A 24,856-nucleotide genomic window follows, 5' to 3' on the forward strand; every position below is an offset into this window, starting at 1 on the left:
GCCTACTTCTGTAGGGCCTGGGGATGGGGATATGGCAGGTGGCTCAGGGTCCCATGGGTTCACCCTTTCTTGCTCCTCTCTATGCAAGTTTCAAAACATCAGAATCTGCTTGGGAAGCTGGGTCCCTTGCCTGCCTGCTTGCCCACCTTTTAGTCCAGAGCTAGTCCCACCATCCCATCTCTTCACTGCAGCCCTGCCCCACAAGAACCCAGCAAAAACATCTTGGTGAAGACATTTATTTAATATGGGGGCGGGTGGGGTATTGCTGTCTCTGTCAGTGTGTATAGGGTGGTAGGGAGACAACTAGAGGGACTTCTGTCCTGGAGTAGGAGGCTGTTCTGGCCCCAGGCTGGGGGATGGGGAGCAGACTGAGAGGGGAGGGGAGGTGTGTAAGAAAGGTAGGGTGAAGCTCTGCACACATCCCCGGGACCACAGTCCCGGCTCACCCAGTCACCAAAGCAAGAACCGAATAAATAAAGTGCAACCGTGGGGCTGGGGGTAGGAGAGGGAGGGCACCGGGCGCACCCACGCCCACAGCCCACATTCAGTGCTGCCAGGTCTGGCCCACCTCCCAGCCAGACCCTCTTTTGTCCAATCACCCCAGTGTCTGTCCCTCCACAAGCCAGGCAGGGCCTCTGTGCAGCTACTGGAGGTAGCGATAGGCTTTAAAGCAGTGGTTGCCAGCATCAGCCACCACCACGTGGCCATCCGAGGTCAGTGCCAGGCCCTGTGGACCATACAGTGGTTCTGCAGATGTGTTGATATAGGACAGGAAGGAGCCAGAGCTGTCGAATACCTGGGGAAGGAGTGGAGAACGGAGGGAGAGGCAAGATCAGGCAGATGAGAGTCTGTTTTGGGGGAATGGGCATATGGGACACAGCAGGAAACCTCCCCCTCATGTCATTCCCAGGCCTTACTCACCTGGATGCGGCTGTTGCCCCAGTCAGCCACAATGATGTTTCCATTGGAGTCCACAGCTACTCCTGTGGGGGCGTTGAACTGCCCATTGCCTTCGCCATGGGAGCCAAACTTGAAGAGGAACTCTCCATCGGCACTGTACACCTGGCGGGGGAAGGGGCTAGGGACTGGGGACCTGGCCTCAGGCCTTGGAGGAGGACAGGGTGAAGTCCCAGGGCTGAGGACCCCCACCCAGATCTACAGCTAAGCCCAAATCTGCTTCATAGACTTCACATCCATGTGCCCTACTGCCTACTGGACAACTCTTGCTGATGTCTGTTGGGAATATCAAATCTAACAGCTCATTTTCTCTGGGAAATCAGTTCTCTCAGTTCTCTATCTCAATGACTCGTGCCACCCAGCTGGCCATGAGTCACTCTTGACTCCAATTTCCTCTCTGCTTGATAAGCCAATGAATTAACACAACCCTTAATTCCATCTCAAATCCCCCTCTCAAATCTACACCCTACGCATACACTGTCACGTCTTTCTCATGGTCCAGGCTCACATCATTTCTCATCTGGATCACTGCAAAAGATTGATCTTCCTGCCTCAGTCTTGCCTCAGCCTGAGTGATCTAAGACACCCAGGACTGCATCACTCCCCTGCCTGCAATACTGTGACTCCCCATAGCTCTTGGGAGGAAAGCAAGCCCCTTAAGGGGGCACACAAGCCTCACCCTCAGCTTTCACGGTCCGCTCCTCAAGTTGAGTCTGAACTACTTGTGATTTCTCAAACACACTATCAAGGTTCCCACCTCCATTCTTGGCTCTTCCTGTGTCTCAAACACTCTCGTCCTCCTCTGCCTTCCATTTAATTCCCACTTGTGCTTGAGGTCCTCCTCAGATAGTCTTTCCTGAATCATACATTTCAGTATCCCTTCCCACAGTTCCCTGTACCTTCCTATCACAGAATCTGTTACATCATATTGTAACTTTTTGGTTACCTTTTTCTCTTCCCTACTAGACTATACTCAAGAAGACACAGAATACATTTGCTTTGTGCATCACTGTATCTCCAGCTTCTAGCATACTGCCTGGGACAAAGCAGCCATGCCATAAATGTGTAAATGTGTATTGTTTGAGTGAATGATCTCAAGGGGAAAAGGAGGAGGTAAAATAGGAGTCTTGTGGAAGAGAAAAGGATGTTGGGACAGTGGTCACGGAGGGAGGGAGGACACTGACCTTCACTGAATGGTTATGGAAGTCCGTTACTACAATCTCATTCTTGTTGTTCACAGCCACAAAATGGGGCCCTGAAAATACAAAGTGGTCTTCAGGGCAGTAAGCTGGGACACCGAGTGGGATGGGGAAGAGTATCTGGGAAGATAAAGCTAGGGTGTTAGGAGAGGGGTGCGGTCTCTAGGACTGAGATGACAGGGCTAAAGTATAGGGAAGTGGGATCTCCAGAGCCAAGATATAAGAGGAGAGGGCCTTTAGAACTGGAGTATCTAGTGGAGGTCTCTGGAACAGGGGTATCAGCATAAATCTTGGAGCTGTCCCCCCTTACCTGCAAAGTGGCGGTCAGTGGCCCCACGGCCCCCAAAACGGCCAACTAGTTTGCCATTGGGCTGGAAGGTAAAGACGCAGCAAGACTTGTTGTCGACCACAATGATATGTCCATTCCGGTCTACGGCCACTCCCTTGGGGCCCATGAGGCGGCCAGCTCCAATCTTGGTCTGGAGGAAGAGAATATCCATAAGAGGTTTTATTCTGACTAGTGGGGATAGTAGTCCTAACCCAGCATCAAAGCAGAACCTTGGGCTGGGGAAAGAACAGTGAGGAGGAGGAGGTAGGTTTGGATCAGTCCAGACCCTGACCACCAAGAGGCACTAGACTGGTCAGTTCAGCTGGACACCAGGGTAAGTAAAGTGACAGCAGGCCTCTCACCTTGAACTTGCCCTCAGGGGAGAAGATGCTGACCCAACGGTTGTCATAGTCTGCCACAATAATGTCTCCATTGGTGTCCACTGCCACACCTGTTGGGCGCTGCAGCTGCCCAGGTGAGCGTCCTCGGACCCCAAAACGGAACTTGAACTGGCCCTCATTGGAGAAAACCTGGAGCAGAGGAGCAAGGGAAGGGAGCAGGTAGGAGGGGTGACACTGTGGGCACAGACAGAAGGGAGCAGGATCTTGAGGGAGGAGACCCCCCCACCACCATTTATTCAGTCATTCAACAAGCACTTACTGACAAAAATCAAACATGGCAGCAGGTCTGGGGGAATGCAACAGAGATGTGAATGGGGTTGTGAGAACATGAAGGGATGAAGGGGAATGGTGAAAAAAGGCTCCAAGAGAAGAAGATATCTCAACAAATAGCCTAATAAGGATGCCACATAAACCAAATTCGGCCAGAAAAGGAAAAGGAAAGGCATTCGAGCAGAGTGAGCAGATTGTAAAAGGCACAAAGTCAAGTATGAGCACCACTTGAGGACCTGTCCAGTGTGGCTGGACTGCAGGGAGGACCCAGGTGAACAAAAGAAGGAATTATGTTTTATCCTGGGTGTAATGAGGAGTCTCTAAACATTTCCAGGCATAGCAGTGACAAGATCAATTTTGCTTTTAAGAAAGAACATTCTGGCTGTAGGGAGGAGTCAAGCTGCCCAGTCAGAGGCTGTTGCAGTATTCCAGTTGAGAAATGATGATGGCTTGGACCAAGGAAATTGGCTGGAGGGAAGCAGATGGACTCAAGACACATGTAGGAGGTAGACTCATGAGACTTAGTAGCAGACTGGAATGGGGTAGGTGAGAGAGGAGAATGTATACAAGAATTAGTTCATTCAGGCTATGAGGCTGACAAGGAAATCTTCCTCCTAGACAGAGTGAACCTTTCAACCTCTCCCTTCTCCAACCTTCTCCACTTTAGCTGCCCAATATGCTCGGGTCTCCCTGTCCCAAAAGCACCTCCTTTAATCCTCCTTCCCGCTTTAGCTAAGCTTTCTGGCTTTTCCTTCATAGTCAAAACATTACTTACTACGTAAGTCTCATACACTATGCTTTGTTATAGGCTCTGGGGACACAAGATGAACGAGAGCCAGGAGCGGCCTTGGAGAACTCAAGTTCTGGGCATTGGCCTTGCTCTTGGATTCAAACCTGTGCCTTCCTTAATGGACTGGTCTCCCCGTCCCTGCCCCAGCCCAACCCCGTGTCTTAGTCCTGCAGGGCTGTTTAAACTGGTACCACCAACATGCGTCCCTTTCTTCTAATGTGGGTCTTCTACTAAGCTCTTCTCTGGCTGACCAGCACAGCTCTTGGGTTCTGCAGTGGTCCCCTGTGGCAGGACAGCACTCATCAGTATGAGAAGGGAGATACCAAGAGCTCCACAAGCTAAATAGAAGTGAGGGGGACTAAAAGGTACAGGTTCAGCAGTGAGGTAATGCCCCTCCAGTTTGAGCAGCTCAGGTTCTGGCCCAGTACTGATGAGGCTTGGGGATGTCTTGTTCTTCCAGTCCAATTCTATCCCACCCCTGACACCTGGCCAACTCTTACTCATCTTTCCATTCTTAGAATTTCCAGGTCACTTGTTCAGAGAAGACTTTAATGACCACCCTCCACCCTACCAAATCAATATGCACACATCAACTTAGGTCACCTTTACAGCTCTCTTCATAATAATTATCATTTTGCAGCTAAATAACTGTTAAATATCAGTGTCCCCTTCTAAGGATGTAAGCCTCGCATGGCATAGGGACTGCATCTGTTTTGTTTGCTGCTGCATTTGCAGTACTGATATGGCATTTGGCACATAGTAGACATTCAACAATGAATGAACTCCCCAGCTCAATCTCAGACCTGAACTGGACATCTCCACTTGAATGTTGCATAGCTATCTCAAACATCTGCAAAAGCGAATTCATCAACTTAAACCTGGGCCTGCTCCTGAACCGCAACACCATCTACCCAGTCCACAAAGTCCTGCCATTCTTGATATTTGACGACTCAGCAAAATCTGCCATTCTTGCTTCCTTAATATCTCTAGAATCTGCTGGTGTCCTAGTTTGGTCCTTAACATCTCTCTCCTATACCAAGGTATCTGAAAGTAGATCCCTGACTTCAGGGATCTCACAGTCTAGTGGGGGAGAAAGACTTAAACCAAAAAAAAAACAAAACAAAATCAGACAAAAACAAAAACAAACCAGTGATTCCAATAAAGTATGAAAAGTACAGCAGCAAAAGTCTGAGGGAACTGAGAAGAATGTGATTTAACATTCTGCCTAAGGGAATGAGGGAATTTTCACAGAAGAGCTGATAAAACTGGGAGCTTACACAATTACACAAGGACATAATATATACAAATCAAATCATTCACTCAGAATCACAAAATGTTTTTTGTCTTCTGTCAGCTGATGCTGTTTCCACTCAATGAGGGGGTCTGCCTCATCCTCCAACATAGAAGGGTCCAAAAGAGAAAACGGTCATGTCGTGAGGATCCCAATCCCCATGTACTGAGAGGAGGGGGGGCGGGGGTCAGACCTCATCAGGGAGCCCAGCCCATGCCAGCCCTAAGGACTCCAGAGTAAGAGAAGCAGAAACTCAACTTAGAAATCTGAGCCAGGCTCCTAGCAGTGGCGACACAGAGGACAGGTGGAAGTAGAAGCAAGAGGAGGACTGCCATAGAAGTAGCAGGTGTTTGGAAGAGAGTGGAGCTATACCAGGTGTTCCCTCTCGATTCCCCACTCTGAAACAATGGGGAGGCCAGGTGCAGTGGCTCATGCCTGTAATCCCAGCACTTTCAGACACCAAGGCAGGAGGATAGCTTGAGCCTAGGAGCTCCAGATCAGCCCAAACAATATAGTGAGACCCTGTCTCTACTAAAAATAAAAATAAAATAAAATAAATTAGCCAGGTATAGTGGCATGCGCCTGTAGTCCCAGCTGCTTCGGAGGCTGAGGTAGGAGGATCACTTGAGCACAGGAGGTCAAGGCTACAGTGAGCTGTAATCATAGCACTGCACTCTAGCCTGGGCAACAGAGACCCTGTCTCAAACAAACAAACAAACAAAAAATAATGAGGAAGCTCAGCCCCCTCACCAGGACAGACAAAGTGGCACTTATCTGTGCATGTGAGCAGGGAGCACACCTGTGTGTGTGCACAACAGAGAAGGGGTCCCAAATCTCAACTTTTATGCCAGGAAGCATTCCTAGGGAGTTGGAAAGGAGCTGGAAGGTGTCACTGAGTAGGGACTCAGCACCACCTCATTACTCCCCTGCAATCCCCTCCTCACTATTCAGGCTGGACCCAAATGCCTTTTGTGCTGCACAGGGCCTCACCATTCCTCTGCTCTTAGAAATAGGGTAGGAGTAAAGGCAGACTGGACAGAACTGGCAATATGGCCACAGAAGAGTCCCTGGCACTTTTAGACTGTTAGGTGAAAAGCAGGGGTCAGGGAGTAGCCATCACTGAGGGAAAGGACCTTAGTACAGCTGAATCAGTGATATGAGTACTCAAGCAGGGTCAGAAAGTTTAAACGTATAGGTGTTGAGAAGTAAGGATCTTCAGCGAAAAGTTTTGCTACCCAGTAAAATGTTTCGAAGAAGTAAAGTGCATGGTAGTTAGAAACAATCCCCTATAGGATAAAATAAAAATTCCACACTCCATCTCCAAAACCATTTACAATCTGACCTCAGCTACCCCCGGCTTCTAATAGTAATCTACCTCTAAGCCTGCTGGGCTCCTTCCAGTTCCCTGAACCACCTCCTCCAGCTCTTTCCCACCTGCTTGCCTTTGTTTACAGCCTCCACCTGGATGATGATCTTTTTAACAATAGCTAACATCAGAAGTTTCACTAGATGTCAAGTACAGTACATCATTTAACACTCCCCACAACCCTATCAGATATACTTTTCCTAATTTTACACATGAGTTAACTGAAGCTCAAAGAGGTCATGTGACTTGTTAGTATGTGACACAGCTAGATTTCAAGCTCAGGTGTCTGGTTTCAAAACCTGAGCTTTTAACTGCTCTGCTGTGTCAACTACCCTGGTACCCACTGTACTAGGCTCTGAGTTTTTACTACAAGAAACAGAGAGAGAAAAAGGCACATTTCTTGGCTTTGAAAAGGAGCTCACAGTGCAGCAGAAACCATGTCCATTCGGTGTGATGTATGCTATAATCAGCTGTATGAGGTTATGGGAGAGGCAGTGGGAGGAACACCTGTGAGGTTATGCTACAACTTCTAGCCACTGAAAGATACCCGCTTTGGCCAAGATACCCCCATGTGACTGTCTAGCCAACCTGATAAGTGCAGAGACTCCAGACAGACTACATACATTCAGGAGTCAGGTAAGCATGTTGGAAGACAGCAAGGGAGGGCAGGCCTGCATCCTGGCCACCAGGAGAAAAAGGGAGAAAGTAAGAGGCTCAAGGAGAGGCAGAAGGGAAGGAGGAATGAGCCAGATCTTTGCAGTCCAGGAGCTGACCTGGCCTAAGCCATGGCCTACAAAGGTGAGGCTACAAGCATAGTAAACTCTGGTTTCTGACTGAAGGTGCTGGTTACAGTTGTGGCCTATGGGAACGGGGTGGCCGGTGGGTGCATAAGGGGTGATCCTTTGATTCACCGCTGTTAAGGAATGGTACTATCTGCAGGGTTCCATCTTTCCAGGAGGTGACCTGTACATTCCATCTTTTCAGGAGGCTGTAGCTTGAAAACCCTTATTTTGGTGGTGGAGTCGAGCAGTAAAGGTGCTTACCTGAATACACTGGTTGTTGCTGTCTGCTACCACGATGCGGCCGCTGCTGGCTGCGGACACACCTTGTAAATTGGTGAATTCACCTTTCTCCCTTCCACGACTGCCTGTGGGAAGGGATGGGAGTGAAAACAAAAGAATTCACTCAGACGTCATTTTGAACCTCCCTTCCCTCCCCACCCACTACCTGAGCCTGGCCCATCTGGCTCTGCCCTGGGCTGTCTGTACCAACACGGAAGACGAGCTCATCCTCAATTGGGTTGTCCTTTCGTTTGCCGCCTGTGCTGTACATGGAACTGGGCCTACGCACTGCCTTCTGGCGCACATGGCTGCCGGGGCCGCCAGGGGACTTGACACGGCGCTTCACATCGTCGGGGGAAGGTGGCAGGTCCCCAGGACGTAGGGCACGCACGCGGAAGGGGCTGCCGCGCACTGGCTGCCCGTAGAGCAGCACTGAGAGGAGCAGCTCGCCTTCCGTGCGCGCTGTGTACACTAGCTCATATGTGCCATTCTTGTGGTCCACCACTGGCACCGGAAGGCGCGTGCCGTCCGGACCGGTGATCTCTGCGCGCAGCTCAGCGCTGCCTGTGCGCACCAACCGCCCGTCCTTGTCTTTGGTAGTGACAGTGAGCGAGGCAGGCTGGCCCACTAGCGCCTGGCGCAGGCCCTCTCCGGTGGCCACCGTCTCGTGTGCAGTGGCGCTCGTGGTGAGCAGTGCGCCCAGATTGAGCACGGATCGCCTCAGCCCGTCCACCTCAAGGACCAGTTCCAGCTGTGCATTCTCGTGTGGCCGCTCCGGGAAGGCCTGTGCCGCCAATGCCGCCAGCCGCTCTCTCATGTGCTTGCGCACCAGCAACACCTCCGGGGCCGAGCCCAGGCGCAGTGCCTGCTCTGCGAAGCTGCAGCTACTGCCGATGTGTTCCTGACCCTGGCGCAGAGTGTCCAGCTGGGTTTGCAACACCTGAGGAGGGGTAGAGGGAGGAGTGGGTGAGCAGACTGGCACAGGGGGAGTCTCTGTGATTACTGAAGTTGTAGCACTGTGGCATAAAAGAAATACAAGAGGGTGCCTGTGGACAGAGGACACAGATGCCCATAGCACCTACTGAGGGCATGTGAGGAGGCAGAATATCTAGGCTGGGGAATGGGGAGCTGGTGTGGAAGACAGAGGAACAATGGAGGCAATAAAACCATCACAAAGGACGATGGTAGGAAAGGGTGAACACAAGACACACCTTCTGTTTGGCCCCACAAATGGTCTCCAGATCTCTGACCAGAGCCTGCTTGCGCTGCTGCAGTGCTTGCTCCAGGTCTTCGAAGGCTGCACCGATCTGGGCCAGGGCCTCTGCCTTGCGCTCCTGCAGCTGCTGGCTGATGCCCCCAACTAAGGCAATTGCTGCAGACAGCTGTGGCAATCTGGAGGGGGAACATCTCATGCCAGAGTTGCTGAGGGTGGCTTTGCAGAAGTTTCCCTTCTCCCTGGGGACCCTATTGCTGCCCTCGTGGAGATCTCCTTCCTGAGACCTCTCTGAGACTTCTATGTCTGCCCTTCCCAGACCCTTTATTCCCCTCCCACACCATCCCTGTGGCCCCACCAGCCCAGGACCCTGCCCAGTGCCTACCGGCCACGCACAGCCTCAAGCTGGCGCTGCAGGGCTGCCTTGTGCTGCTCCACCACATCCCTCAGCAGCACTGTGCCATGCTCACGATGCTCCCCAGCACGGCACTCACCACACATGGCCGTCTCACAGGCCTCACAGTAAAACTCCATCGTCTGTGGTACAAGGACTCCAGTTGGGTAATGGCTAGACATCACATTTCTTTGTCCCCTCCCCTCCCCACCTGCCCTCCCTGCCCCTTACTTTCTAAGTGTACCCCCTACCTGGACCACTCATCCAGAGCAGTACCCTTTCACCCAGCCACTCGGCACCCCCCAATGCCTCTCCTCTCCTCCCACCCCAAGTCCCGGCCTCACTGGGCCTCGCTTGGGCCCACCTTGCCTTCATGGTTGGGGCAGGAGAGAGGGCGGCCAGCCACTGCACTGAGGGGGTGGGGGTCCTCCGGGTCGTGGGCCCCATCAGATGCCTGCTGCATTGCCTCCATGAGGCTACTGATGAAGAAGTTGTTCTGCAGTGCCGAGACACCCTGCTCTGGGAGGATGGACGTCTGCCGGCATACTGGACAGGATAGTGTCAGGCTCTGGGCAGGGATATAGTTTTGGAGACACCTGTCCAGGAAGAAGGAGAGTCGAAGACCAGAGTGAATGGGGTAGCATAAGTGCACCCTTCCTTATACTTCCCATGGGTGCCGACCCCTTCCCTCACAGGTGTGCCATTATACTTCATTTTAAAACCTCTCTGCTTGACACATCTCATCTGCTAGCAGGTGTAATGGCCTTGCCTCTTACAACTGAGGAACACATCCCTGACCCCTCTCAGAAGAGCAGACTATCCACATTCCTCACAGTGTGCACACAGGCTCACCTTTCACAGGTGTTCACAAATGCTTCTCATAGGAATATGCAACTAGGCACCCCCTGCCCAACTTCTTTAACTCATTAAACATTTACTATCTACTCTTGCCAAATTTATGCCAAGCTCTGGGGACAAAAAGATAAAGCACATTGCCTACCCTTAAAATACTTCCCATCTACAGAGAAAAAAGTCACAGGAATAGTACAGAAGTAAATAGCATGATGACTAAGGGAATGGGTCCTGGAGCTAGGCTGCCCAGGGCAACACCCCATCGGTCACCTGTTATACTGTGTGACCCCTGACAAGTTACATAACTTTGGCAAGTGAAGGACTCTTCCTTTGTAAGATGGAGAAATACAGACTTCACGGAGTGTTAGAGGATTACATGTAAAGTACATATTTATATTTGAAGAGAATTAAATGTAAAATGCCTGATTCACAATAGCACTATATATGGTAGGCTACTTGTATTACTTATTGTTAATATAAGGAATGACAGATACAGTGATAAGGAAATGCATCTGGCTCAGGTAGGTGGAGAGGGTGTCCAGGAAAGTCTTCAGAGAAGTTGATGTAAACTAAATCTTCAAGGATAAATAGTTGTTAGCCTGACCAAAGAAAGGTGCAGGCAGAGGGGGAAGGGTAGTCCAGATACAGAAGGCAGCAAGAAGCAGCATAGTATGAATAGGGAACTGTGAACAGTTTGATGTGGCTGGCTAGAGACAAAGTCCAAGGCAAGGAATGGTGAGAGAAATCAAGGAGCTTAGAAGTTATCCCACCAGCAATAGGAAGCTGCCAGAGAGTGGTATAGCCAGGTATACATTTTACCAAGCTCCTCTTCACCACCTCTGTGTGGAGAGTGAATTTAAAGGGAATGAGACAGCAGATGGGGTGGAGGGGGGCAGGGGGGAGGGCGGCGAGGGCAGTGGCATTAGCTAGTTACCATTTATTAAGTGCATATGTGCCAGGTGCCATGCTCTCTGATTTGTGTTTCTGTTAGCAGGAGGAAGGGCAAGTGGCCCAAGGTAACAACAGCAGTGGGTGCTGAAGCCTGTCTTCAAATGCAAAGTATGTGTTTAACCAGTATACTCTTAATCTAGGCAGGAAGTGAGGAAGACCTGGATTTAGGCAGTAGTAATGTAGACTATGAGGTGGAAACAAATCTGAGAAGTGTTTAAGAAAGAGGGAAGGTGGGAGGTGTTTTCTGATTAGATATGGGGAAAAGGGAGGTGATGAGTCTTCATTGACTTCCAGCTTCCTAGCTTAGATAACTGAGTGGATAGTGGTGACATTCACTACAATGAGAAACATAGAAAGAGGAGTAGCTGTAGGAAAGTTCAGCCTTGTCCTGGTTGAATTTACTGTAACAATAAACATCCAGGTTGAGGTTACCAGTAGACAGTTAGGAGAATGAAGATTAGAGACAAGAGATGGGCATGCCATCAACATTTAGATGGCTTTGGTAGCACTGGGAGAGGATGAGATCAGCCAAGAAAGCATAGATGGTGATAAGAGAGAGGGACAGAGCACTCAGCAAAAACTGAATGAGGACAACAAAGACCAGGCCGCGAGGCAGGAGGAGCAGCAGTGTTAGAGCAGAAAAGTGAGTGGTACATTTCCAGGAGGGAATGAGTAGTCACCAGTGTCAAAAGCAGCTGAGGAGTTGGGTAAGGTAAGGACAGGAAAATGTCTACTGAATTTGGCAAATGCGAGGGTACTTTGTCTGTAGGGAAAACAGGGAGGGAGTGGCAGAAGAAGGAAAGCTTGACTGCTGGAAGTTAAGTGAAGGGGAGCTTGAAAGTTCGAATGAGAAGGAGGTTGAGGGGTTGGATGGTGCTAGAAAGGGACAAGGTGACAAAGAGTTTTTATCTGTTTGGCATGGGAGTTTTGAGCTTGCTTATGAATGGAAGAGTCAGGAGAGAAGGAGAAGGGGAAGAGACTAGAAAACTGAGAGGACAAGATCTTGAGGATTGGGGAGTGCAGAGGATTAGGGAGTGCCTCGGATTGGCCTGAAGAGGAGGACTGGATGTCAGTCTCTGAATGGAGGGAAGGAGGAAAGGAGAGGAGGATGTAGAGGGGTACAGGGGACATAGGAGAGTGAACGATGGAGGATTCAGGGGCCTGATGATGGCTCAGATTAGTCACTGATGGGAGGGCAGAGGACCCTTACTAGAAACAGATATGAGAACTGAAGGCAGCTGTATTTGGGGACCTCAAATTTGTGGAGTGAAGATCTGCATTGTGCAAACTCTCCCATATCCTCAATCTCATGCCTTAATGTTTCCTATAACTTAGGATCTTAATTAAAATCTGACAAACACCATGTGCCAGGCATGATTCTAAGTGCTTCACAAGTGTTCACGTATTTAATTTTTTTTGTTTTTTTGTTTTTCTGGTGTTTTTTTGTTTTGTTTTGTTTTGTTTTGAGATGCAGTCCTGCTCTGTCACCCAGGTGGGAGTGCAGTAGCACAATCTTGGCTCACTGCAACCTCTACCTCCCGGGTTCAAGCCATTCTCTTACCTCAGCCTCCCAAGTAGCTGGGATTATAGGCACATGCCATCATGCCTGGCTAATTTTTGTATTTTTAGTAGAGATGGGGTTTCACCATGTTGTGATTTCTTAATTCCTTGACCTTCTCATCCCCAATGATCTTTTCCCCCTTCCCATGCTCCCACTAACACCCATTTCTCATCAACTATCACTGCATTTCAACAATTCCACTCTATTCTTCAGCAGCTTTCTTCCCAGCTCACTGAATCTAGTGTTTCCCCATGCAAAATACCTTCTAATTCAGCAATATCCCTTTCCTATTTGTCAAGTGTACCTGGCTCACGATAGCTTCCTAACTGGTCTCCGTTTCCACTCTTGCTCCTTTATAATCCATTCTCTCCATAATAGCTAGGGTGAACTTTTTACATCAGATTATTTCCCTGTATGGGGGTATGTATATATATATGTGTGTGTGTGTGTGTGTGTGTGTGTGTGTGTGTGTGTGTGTGTGTATATGTTTTTTAACTCCAATGGTTTCCCATTGCACTTAGAATAAAATCCAAACACTTTCCGAAAACCTACAAGCTCCCCCTTAAACTGCCCTTATTCTCTCCAATTTCACCTCATCCCACTTTCCTCCTCACTTGGCCACACTGGTTTCTTTTCTGGTATCTGAACATGTCCTGTCTACTTCTTCCTCAAGAACTTTGCACAGATTTTTCTATTGCCTGGAAAAGTCTGTCTCCTTCTTATCCTCAGAACTCAGGTCAAATGTCACCTCCTCAGAGAAGCCTTCCTTGATGACTATATAGAATAGTTCTTGCCCCAAACACCCCTACTTCTCTCTGTTTATATCCTGCAAAACATTAATACAAGCTGCAGCTCTCGTTTTCTTGATTGCTTACTGTCAGTGACTGCCCACTAGAACATACTCTGAGAGCAGAGACCAAGGGATACAGTGAGAGCTCTGCAGTGAAAACTGGATTCAGACCTCAGCCATTTACTTGCTGTGTAGCCTTGGAAATATTTCTTTTATTTTTTTATTTGTTTATTTATTTAATTTGAGATAGAGCTTCTCTCTGTCACCCAGGCTAGAGTGCAGTGATGTGATCACAGCTCACTGCAGCCTCCACCTCCCAGGCTCAAATGATCCTCCCACCTCAGCCTCCCAAGTAGCTAGGACTACAGGGGCATGCCACTGCACCCAGCTAATTTTTAAATTCTTTTGTAGAGACCACATCTCACTATGTTGTTTCCCAGGCTACTCTGGAACTCCTGGGCTCAAGTGAACCTCCCACCTTGGCCTCCCAAAGTGCTGGGATTACAGGCATGAGCAACTGCGCCTGGCCAGAGATATTTCTTAATTACCTACTGACTTTGAACCTTAGTTTCCTCCTCTCTAATATGGGGATACCTGGGTGTGGTGGCCTGCACCTGTAATCCCAGCTACTCAGAAGGCTGAGGCAGGAGGATCACTTGAGCCCAGGAGTTCAAGTCCACCTTGGGCAATACAGCAAGACCCTCATCTCTAATAAAATAAAATTAAATTAAAAAATTAAAACAAACAAACAAAAAAATTAAAACAAGCTGGGCACGGTGGGCCTGTAATCCCAGAACTTTGGGAGGCTGAGGTGGGCGGATCGCAAGGTCAGGAGTTCAAGACCAGCCTGGCCAACATGGTGAAACCCTGTCTCTACTAAAAATACAAAAATTAGCCAGGCATGGTGGCATGTGCCTGTAATCCCAGCTACTTGAGAGGCTGAGGCAGGAGAATCACTTGAAACCGGGAGGCACAGGTTGCAGTGAGCCAAGATGGCACCACTGTACTCCAGCGTGGGTGACAGAGAGAGACTATGTCTCAAAAAAAAAAAACCAAAAATCAAACAAACAAACAAAATTAAAATAAAATAATAAAATGAAGTTAATAAAGTATCTGTTGCAGGGATTAAGGAAATCAGTATGTATAAATCACTTAGCCAGTCTCTGGCAAACGGTAAGCAATCAATACGTGGTAGCTATTGTTATTAAAATTTCTCAGCCACTGATTTTCTCCAGGAGTGCTCAGTGATCTGGGCACAGGAGAAAGTGCAGAGACATCCAATTTCGGCTCTGATCCAACATTGAGCTTCTATTGCATGGGCTTTGCAAAGGATAAAGATGTGAAAGAACTGCAGGGGAGCCAGTCAGTCAGCCACAGGGTCCAGGATGGGCAGGAAAGAACGGGAGGCCAGCATGCAGTTGGTGACTGGGAAAAGAGGGAGCAGTCAAAGGGGCTAGACATTTATATTGTATCAAAAGTGGTGTAATGGGAGTGGGGTAATGGGAGCCAGGAGTGGAACGTTGGAGTTTATGACTACAGATAAGATTCTGGATTCAGGGCATGGTTGGGAGGGAGTGTTAAGTGAGGTGGAATGGGGGACAACCCTGAAGAAATAGTTAAGAACCAACAGGCACAAGAGGGTGGTTGTCCCCAGGTTGACAGAAGAACTTGAATGGACAAGAAAACTGAGGCCATTTCCAGTTGATAAAGGAGAGTGGGCGGTGGAGCTGGAATCTCAAAGAGCAGGGCTGGCAGGGAAGCAGTATCCCTTGTGCAGAGCCAGGTTTCAGTTGGGGCAGAAGACAGAGGAAAAGTGTGGATAGAGGCAATGGTGAGAAGACCCAGGGACCAGGCCATCCAAGAAAGAACAATGAGAGATGAGGGACCGAGAGAATACTGTCAAAATACAGATGCGATCACATATAAAACCCTGCAAAGGCTTCATGTGGCTCTCAGGGTAAAGGCGAAATTCCCTAACAGGTCTACAAAGCCCTAGGTGGTCTGGCCTCCACCTACCTCTCCAGCTTCATCCCATGCTACTCTCAGTCACACTCACTCTGCTCTAGCCCCACCAGGCTTCCTCCAGGCCTCTTACCTGACATATTTTCTCATGTCACATGGGTTTTTCCAATGGTCTTCCTTCTGCGTAGAATGCTCTTCCAACTCCCTTTACCTACTTAACTCCTATTCATTCTCTGAATTGCTCCTCAGGGAAACCTTCCCTGATTCTCCAAACCATAACAGATTCCATATGACAATCTCTCATAGCTCAGCACTTTATTTGCAGCACTTACTAAAAGTTCTATTTATCTATAATCTGGCTATATGATTATTTGATGACTATCTTTCTCTTTCACTAGACTGTTAGCTCTTTAAGAGTAAGCATTATAAGTGTTGGGTACCTTAAACACTCTACTTGATTGTTACCCATTCTATGCTTGTAACAATATATCACATGTTCCCCGTAAATATGTAAACTATTGTGTATCCGTTTTTAAAAAGAGTAAGGATCATATCTGTTTTTGCTCATCACTGCATACCCAATGCCTAGGACAGGGTCTGGCACATAGTTGTTCAATAAATGAATATTTGTTAAATGAATAAATGATTGATAGAAGCCTAGAGGCTGGGATGGGTTGCCATTCACTCAGTACCTGAGGACAACAATGAGGACAAGCAGGGAAGGACAGACCTAGCTTCAAATATCCTCCTACTAGTCATAAATTGCTGATGCCAAAGCTGGTTGAGTCTCAACACTGTTTGATTTATCAGGTGGTGTCAAAAGCCGCCTTGAGGTTTGGGAAAGGGCAGAGAAGGCCCTATTCTGGACAGGAACCATGGCCCAGTATTACAAGCTTATGGTTCTCTCACAGGTTCTTGCCCCCAAAACCTCATTTCCTGCAGATTGGGGTTCACCTGCTCTCCTCCCAAGTAAGCATGTTGCCCTCACCTACTACAGGTTTACACATGCTCCCTCAGGAGAGCCCACAGGATCCTCATCCCTCCCCAGTACACACATCCCCTCACCTCTCACAGAAGGTGTGCAGGCAAGGAAGAACCTTGGGGCACTGGTACCGATCCAGGCAGATGCTGCATACCAGGAACTGCTTGTCCATCGGCTGGACCTCTGGGCCAGGGCTGTCCTCCCTCTTTGCCATGGCGCCCACAGTTGGCTCCTGCCACTCACACCAGCCTCTGTACAGAGAGATGGTCAGCACCAGGGAGTCCAGCACTTCTTCTCCCCACCCAATCCCCGCCACTCAAATCCCCTGCAGAGAACTTGCCCCCACCTCTTCCCTGCTAGGGGCAAGACAGGGCAGTGACTGGAAGGATCAGGGTGATGTGACCCCTGAGCCTGGTGTTCTGTTTAAGAGCACAGATGTAGGATTAGACTGGGTTTCAAACCTGGCTCAGTCTCTCACCAGCTGTGTGAGCTTGGACAATTCATATAACTTATCTGAGCCTCAGTGTCTTAATTTGTAATTACAAGAATAATAATTTGAAAGTGTGACATAGTGTATATTGAGTGCATGGTACACAGATGTCCATTTTCACTGACACACTTATCCTTCATCTCCTCTGCCTCCCCCAAATCCTCCTCCAAGAGACCTGAATGGAGTGTCTCCCTTTGACTACCTGTAGCTCTTCCATTTATCCCCTGACCCACCTCTTAGTACAACTACCTGAAACTGCACTCTTTTTCACACCCAGTTAGTATCAAGTTCAGGATTGCTTCCTGAATATCTTAAACCATTCTCTCCAATCCCACAGCTACTCCCCCCCTCCAATTCAGGCGACCATCAGTTCTCTCCTGGAATACAGCAATAGCCTCTTAACTGGTGTTCTTGTCTCCTCACTGACACCTTTCCATCTATCTTCCTCGCAGCCAGAATGTTTTTAAAACACAGATTTGATCTTGTCACTACTCTGTTTAAATTCCTTCAATGGTTCTCCATTGTCCAAAGTCCTTAAATTGGCCAATGAGGCTTAACTTTGCCCCGTACCTTTTCTACAACCTCATGTCTCATGAGTCTACGATCAATCATTCTTGCTGGTTTTTTGTTTTGTTTTTTTTTGTTTGTTTGTTTGTTTTCCCAGTTCCTGGAAAACTCCTTGTTCTCTTTTGCTTCTGGGAGATTACCCATTCGTTCTCTCTGTCCTGAGATCCTCCTCCTGGCCCCTTTTCCTGGCTGATGTGACACCTACGCATCTTTCAGGTCCCCATATAAATGTCACCTCCTTTAGAAGACCTTCCATGACTACCCAGAGTCTGGCGTGGGTGCTCTACCTCTGTGTCCCTCAGCACCCTGTATTTACTCCATCCTAACTCTTAAAAGCTATGCTGTGATTTTCTTGTTACTTCTCTGCTTTCTCCACTCCATGCAGTGTTCTTGAGGGCAGGCATTTTATTTATGTATTTACATTTTATTTTATGTTTTCATTCTTAGCACTTAGCACAGAGTCTGACATAAAGATTGACCTATACTTATTGAACTGATTTCAGGAATTCAATAAATATTTACTGCCTACTTTGCACAGGTGTTAGGAATGGAATGATAAAAGAGATATGGTCACTGTCCCTGTGGTGGGGAGGTGGTGGCAGATATTCTAAAAGTAAACAATGGTGGCAGGGAAGTGATATAAAGGAAAAATGGATGCTGTGAGAAAGAACACTTTTGATTGGGCCACCAGGGAAGACTCTCCAAGGAGGTAACTTTTAAGCAGAATTCTGGGTGGATGGGAGAAAAATGGTATGGGTGAGGGTGAGAAACAACAGGGAATCAGGAAGGGAAATCATTCTAGGCTCATCACTGCATACCCAATGCCTAGGACAGGGTCCTATAAATAAAAAGCTTCTTTTATTGGAGCCAAGTCAATAAAAGCAAGAGGTGAGTTTGGGAAGATAGGTGGAGATGAGATCATGAAGGACCTTATAACCGCCATTAAGAATGTGATTTTGGCTGAGTGCAGTGGCTCATGCCTGTAATACTAGCACTTTCAGAGGCCAAGGCAGGAAGATCGTTGAGCCCAGGAATTGGAGACCAGCCTGGGTAACATAATGAGACCAATATCTACAAAAAATTTAAAAATTATCTGGGCATGGTGGTACACACCTGTAGTCCCAGCTACTTGGGAGGCTGAGCTGGGAGGATTGCTTGAGCCCAGGAGGTGGAGGCTGCAGTGAGCCATAATCGTGCCACTGCACTCTAGCCTGGGATGAGACAAAGTGAGATTCTGTCTCAAAAAAAAGTGATTTTATCCTAAGTTGGAGGGGGGGATGATGTGGTTTATAAATCAGTGAAAATAAATTAGAAAGCTACTCTGGCAGCTGTGAGAATTGAAGACAAAGAGAAACAAGAGTGGAATCAGAGAAACCAGTTAGGAAGCTACCAAAGTTCTTTGGGTAAGATAATGCAGGGTATCATCTGAGCTACAAGCAAAAAGCTGGACTGATTTGAGAAATATTCATTGGCCAGGCAAGATGGCTCACATCTGTAATCCCAGCACTTTGAGAGGATGAGGAAGAAGGTTCACTTGAGCTCAGGAGTTGGAGATCAGTCTGGGCAACATAATGAGACTCCATCTCTATAAAAATAAAATAAATAAAAGAGAAATCAAAAGGACATCAAGATGAACTGGGTGTGAGAGGGATGTCAATTATGACTCCTAGCTTTATCATTTTAGCAAATGATGGGCCATGAATGGAGACAGTGAGAGCTGAAGTGGAGCTGATTTGGGGCATTCTGTTCTATGTATGGTAAGTACGATGTGTCTCTGTGATGTCCAGGTAAAGCTGTCAAGTGAGAAACAGAATACAGGAGCTCAAAAGTCTGGGCTGGTTACTGATTTGGGATCACTGACATATAAATGGCACTTACAGCAATGAAAACACATGAGACCACCTAGGGACAGAGGGCAGACATGATAAGAAAAGGGCCTGGCACAAGGGAGGGGAGCTAGCAAAGGTGACTGAGAAAGAGATCCTGAGAAATGGTAGGAAAACCAAGAGAGTGTGAAACCAAAGAAATCAACAGAACAGTGCAAGAAAAAGAAGGGGTGAAATAAGAAACAGACTGAAGAGTGTCCACTAGATTTGGCTGTGGTGGAGTGGCAGGGGCAGAAGCCACATCAGAGTGACTGAAGAGTAAACGGGAGATGAAGTTAACACAGCAGATGAGACAATGCATGGCAGGGATTTGGTCATGAAGGGTGGCAGAACAATAGCTGAATTACTCCAAAATAGGCAGTGACTAGGACCAGGTCACCATTGTCTATGCTGTTAGATGCATTACGAGCCTTTTTCTGAAGACTGTGAATGAATGAATGAATGAATGAATGAATGAATGAATGAATGCAGGAGGGAGTCTAGATTTGGGGAGGGATAGAAGGGCTGAGTTGCTGTGCCTTTTGTTTGTGTAAGAGTGGGCCTGGGTAGAGTGGGAAGGGCATGCCTGAAAGTACCCTCTCCTGATGTGGGCACTGGCATCCTGATGTTCCCTCTACAGTTGTAATGGGTTCTGGAGTCTGAAGACTTAATACCAGGAAAACATAGCAGGAGGGAGGACAGATTGAAGGTTGGCAGAAGGACCAGGAGGCGGGAGACAAGCTGAAGCTTCTGTCTGGTGAAGGGAAAGGCTGGGAGGAAGAGTGGGAGTGGTCTGCTGGGTCCTGCTGGGGTAGCTGGATGCCAGGCTCCACCTCTCTCCAAGCCTAGGGGCTCTCCCAGACTGTCACACAGGGGCGGGGATTGGGCTACCTCCAAGGACTAATAGCTCCTCCCCACCTCCTCCCCTTCCTGCTTCAGTTCGCCTCCCAGACTTACTGGGCATGCAGCCGCTGAGGCCATACCCCTGCCTGAATCTGAGATTCTCTTCCTCCCGTGGGGTCCTAGCTCTTCCATCCCACTGTGCTCTAGAGATTTGCCCCCAAGATCCTATAGGTGGTGGTTCAAGTGGACTGTTTATCACAGCAGACACTTATAAGGCCTTGGTCTCAGAGCTGGACTTCACTCTCCTTCCTCAGACTGCCTTCTGCTATCCCTGCATTGGTTATTCCCACCATCCTTTATGGCTTAGTTCTCAAGGCACCTCATTCCCTCATTCAGCATTCACTTGACACTGCTGCTAGGCCTGGGGACACAAAGACAAATAGTCACAGCTCAGCCTTCATGGATTCCACAATCTAATAAATAGGTTACTGCAATGCAAAGTGGTGAAGACCATAATGAGGAAGCACCAATTGTTCCAGGAGTACAAAGGTTACCTAACCTAGATCTGGAGCAGGGATGGGTCCAGAGGTTGGAAGCCAACCTTTCTTCTAAAGAAAGTAACTTTAGTAACTCCTAAAGAAAGTTACTTTCTCCTAAAGAAAGGACAGACACTGTGATGGGAGGGCTAAGAAACAAGATGGAGAGGTAGGCAAAAGACACATGATGCAATGCTTTGTTGGGCTTATTAAGGAGTTGAGACTTTACCCTTACCTGCTAGGGGATGAAGGATTTATCCAAAAAGCAAAGGAAAACCTTGGTAGTGGTGAGGGCTATTATGTATAGAGTGACAAAAGTACATTTTTGGCTGCTGTGTGGAAAATAGTTTAAAGGGCAAGGATGGAAAATTAAGAAACTGCCTTGATTAGGAGAATAGCAAAGGGAGGCCAAGATAAATGAATTTTGCAGGGGGATAGCAACAGAACTTGGTGGCTGAGTATACATATGAAGAGTTAGGGGAGAAGAAGGAATTAACAGACGATTCTTTGGAAACTCTCAAAGAAGAGCAGTTTGGATGAGAGGATGATAAATTCGGTGTTTATCTTTTAAGGTTTTTTCATTTTTGTTTTTAAGAGACAGGGTCTTACTCTGTTGTCCAGGCTGGAATGTGGTGTTATGATCATAGCTCACTGCAGCCTCAAACTCCTGGGCTCAACTAATCCTCCTGCCTTGGCCTGCCAAAGTGTGGGGATTGCAGGCATGAGCCACAGCACCCAGCTAGAGTTCAGTGTTTAATGTGATGAATCTGAGGTGCCTATGGGATGTAATTCAAGTGGAGAGGTCCAGTTGGCAGTTGGCAAGATACGCTGAAGCCTAAGAGAGACGTCTGGCCTGGAGACATGAATTTGGATGTTGGTGTAGAGATGGTTCCTGAAGCCATGGAAGTGGATGACATTACCCAGAGAGGGTAAAGTGAGAAAGGAGGGCCTATCACCAAGCCCCAAGGAACCTCAATTTTTAAGAGATAGGCCCAGGAAGCAGAGTCTGCAAAGAAGATTGAGAAGGCACAGTCAGAGAAGCAAGAGAATCAGGAAACAGAGATGTCATGAATGCCAAGGGAGAAGAGAACTTCATGAACAAGGGAGTGAAATGCTGCAGAGGTCCCATTATTTAAGCCCCAAAGAGGCTCTCATTAACCTCAGAGCGTGTGGTTTTCAGGGGATGGAGGACAGGAAGCCAGATCCAGGGAGTCAAGCAAGAAGCTGATTGTGAACAAATGAAGACAGCCAGTGCTGACTCCACTAGATCCTGGACATCTGCAAAGCATGTGTTTCAAGGCTTTTCAGTTTCTCCAAATTCTCAAACAGCATTAATTTCCCCCAGGACTTCCTCCTACACTCTCACAGGATTCCCAGTATACATGAATTACACAGCTGTGAATGGAGGTAACCAAGGCATTGTTGAAAATGGATGTGAGAGGCCAGCTAGGCTCACTTGCTTGCTAAAATAACTCACGTCTACTCACTAGCTTCCAGGTTTATCTGATCATTTGAGACCTCAAAAAAATGACAAATGACTGCAGGTTACAGTCTTTGGGCTTTCTCCGAAACAAATGAAGCCTTGGATGAGGCAAAGTCCTTAAAGCCAATGAATCCTTTAAATAAGATTGGCAGGGAAGCAAAGCAATGAAATTCATGGCCATCTCCCCCAACACTGCCAGACTGAGTAAAGTGAATGAACCATTCAATCAGACTTCTCTGGGCACATTGTGGGCCAGGTCCTTCAGCTGAGAAATGGAGACACAAAGCTGAATCAGACACACTCCCTGTCTTTCACAAGTTTTTAGACTAATGTGAGAAACAGAAATGGAAACATGTAACTACAATGTGATAAGTACCATGATATTGACATGTTCAAATTGCTACAGCAGCAAACTGGAGGAAGTACCTAACTCTGAGGGTGGTATAGAATAAAGAAGGCTTCCAGAGGAAGGGGTATTTGAGCTGTCTTGAGGGACAAATAGGGCATGGATATGTACATTGGGGAAACAATGAGTAAAGAAACAGAAACAAGAGAAACTAAGAAATATGGACCAGATGGACAGACTGCAAATCTCAAAAAGGCGAGGTTATACATGATGCTTTTACATCCTAAAAGCATAAAAATAAATAAATCTAAATAAATAAATAAAAGACACCGCCACTCACCTACCCTCACAAGCCAGAACCCTGGCAGTCTTATCAATTATGCCTTTTCATTCACCTTTCAGATACAAGCTATGACTACATCCTCAATTCTGCCTCTGAAAACGTGGCTAGGTTTAAAAAGTGAGGAGATCTAGGATCTAGTCTTGACACTGTAGCTAACACCACTAACACAAGGTGAAACTCTAGGCAAGTTCTGACCCCATTCCCTTACTTGTAAATTGGGAGAAGAAGGGTGTTTTCTCAAAATCTGAGACCCCCAAGGTTCCCTCTCAAGCCAAGAGTCTCTACAGATCATACCATGAGCCCATGATTAAATCTCATCTTGTACTACCTCGATGATTTGACTTCTAGTTTTCACTGTTAGGCTAAATGTGTTAGAGGATGGTCTTAGTTCCCTCCCCTCCACACTCCCCCCCCCCACACTCCCCACCCTGCCCCCTGGTAAATAAATGTTTGCTGAGTTTTAAGTCACCTGTGACACTCTACGAATGCTCTCTATTCTAACCATAGGGTTTTTCTGCTTTTTCTGAACCTGGGCTATACTATCTCAACTACGGACTTTTTGCTCAAGTTCTCTCAGCAAGAATGCCATTGTCTCCTAAGTGGCTGTGGCAGTACTTGGCATGCAGGAAGTACTCAGTATATGTTGGTTACAGGAGAGCCCTGTTTACATCTCTGCAGTTCCCTTTCATCAGAGAGAGAGATGCAAAAGTAATGGCAGTAACAAGACAGTGAATAAAGTCCCAAGAAGAGAGACCTCTGCTTATATAAGGAAGCTTTTCCACAGCAGAAGGTAGCAAGTGCTCTGTCACTGGAGGCATACAAGCCCAAAGAAGCAGGGCTCCTGTCAGGCCTGCAGCTCTGATTCCAATTCTGCAGCAAATCATCCCCTGCTTAGGGGATGAATGGGCACCAGTGGGCTAGACAGACTGGCCAGGAGAGACCTGTGGTATTTTCTGCACCTGCTCTGACCTCCCAGATGTGATCTTCCTGCTAGGGCCAGTCCTGAGTTTCTGTTGTCCACATCAGAGAACCCCCACACCAAGAACAAACCCAGGGCCTGCCCTCAGTCGAACTGACCTCCCTGGGGTGCAGCCTGCCCCTCCAACCTGCAACCATCTGTCCCTGCAGGTTTGCAGCCCAGGATCTGAAGCCAATTCCAGAAGGGAGGAGGTCAGAACCAGGGAGGGGCCTGGGGTCCTCCAGGCAGGGCTCAGGCTACAGGAGAACCAGAGGGGTCCTTTCCCACAAAAAAACAGCCTCCACATGAGGCTTCCTGTCCACAGAGCAGTGCATGGGGAGGAAAGGGTGTCCTCCATCCTGACTGGTGGGCCTGTGGGTGCCAGAGGATGGAAGGGGCGGGGGGGGGGGGGGGGGGGGGGGGGGGGGAGCAAGGGGTGGAGGTGTCTGCACCAGGGAGAAAAGAGCCCTTCAGACAAGCTGGGCCACAATATTCCAGAGTCCCACTCAGCACCCACCACCACCACCACCCTCGGCCGCAGCGTTCAGCACCCTCCGCCAACACACACAAGCTCCCAAACCCCGCGCTCCTCCAAGGAACCATCACCCATCCACCCGCGCCTCTCCGCCTCAAAACAGGGACCTCACGTGAGCAGCCACAGCCCGAAGAATCCCCCTGCTGCTCTCACGGACATGGACACGCCTCACGTGGGCAGAGAGAAGCACAGCTTTTGAAAATCATCCGTGCCCCCACCCACAGACGCTCGGACCCAGACCCGGGCTGACAGGAATACAAACGCACCTTTGGGGCCCGCCCGTCGCACTCACCGCGTTGGAGCAGGATGCGAGGGCAAAGCCTGGACTGCGCCCACTCTGAGGGGCCCGCGGCGCTGCTACTGCTGCCAGCGCCCGTCCGCCCGGCCCTGCCCGCGCCTCAGCCTGTCCCCGCGCCGGCGCCGCCGCCGGACTAGCAGCACAGGCCGGAGGGAGGGGCCGGGGCGGGGCTGCGGACCGGCCGGGGGAGGGGGCGACTCCAGCAGGGAAGACCCACCCACGCC

General features: G+C 48.5%; 1 protein-coding gene across 7 annotated transcripts; it reads right to left on the reverse strand.

Moving 5' to 3' along the window:
- Positions 1 to 220: 220 nt before the first annotated feature.
- TRIM3 (tripartite motif containing 3) lies at positions 221 to 24,823 on the reverse strand. Of its 7 annotated transcripts, none has more exons than XM_003910286.1 (12): positions 24,627 to 24,823; positions 16,452 to 16,619; positions 9,635 to 9,866; positions 9,262 to 9,413; positions 8,875 to 9,055; positions 7,871 to 8,603; positions 7,646 to 7,749; positions 2,847 to 3,014; positions 2,467 to 2,635; positions 2,142 to 2,212; positions 922 to 1,062; positions 221 to 796 (listed from the first exon to the last, which is right to left on the reverse strand). In XM_003910286.1, the coding sequence occupies exons 2-12, from the start codon at positions 16,580 to 16,582 to the stop codon at positions 644 to 646; spliced, it is 2,235 nt and encodes a 744-aa protein (XP_003910335.1). In that variant the 5' UTR covers positions 16,583 to 16,619; positions 24,627 to 24,823; the 3' UTR covers positions 221 to 643. The 7 variants fall into 7 exon arrangements, with proteins under 7 accessions (XP_003910335.1, XP_009184982.1, XP_003910337.1 ...); XM_009186718.3 differs by having other exon boundaries at positions 9,640 to 9,866; positions 24,627 to 24,773; XM_003910288.4 differs by having other exon boundaries at positions 24,601 to 24,773.
- Positions 24,824 to 24,856: the final 33 nt, after the last annotated feature.

The sequence above is a fragment of the Papio anubis genome, chromosome 12 (assembly GCF_008728515.1).
Source record: "Papio anubis isolate 15944 chromosome 12, Panubis1.0, whole genome shotgun sequence".
NCBI classification, from domain to species: Eukaryota; Metazoa; Chordata; class Mammalia; order Primates; family Cercopithecidae; genus Papio; species Papio anubis.

Coding starts and splice junctions, on each gene's coding strand:
- TRIM3 (XM_009186715.4), bottom strand. CDS start 24,106: ATGTGGAGGCTGTTTTTTTGTGGGAAAGGACCCCTCTGGTTCTCCTGT. Junction 1,063..2,141: donor TCCATAACCATTCAGTGAAG/GTCAGTGTCCTC, acceptor TTCCCCCGCCAG/GTGTACAGTGCCGATGGAGA. Junction 797..921: donor GGGGCAACAGCCGCATCCAG/GTGAGTAAGGCC, acceptor CTCCTTCCCCAG/GTATTCGACAGCTCTGGCTC.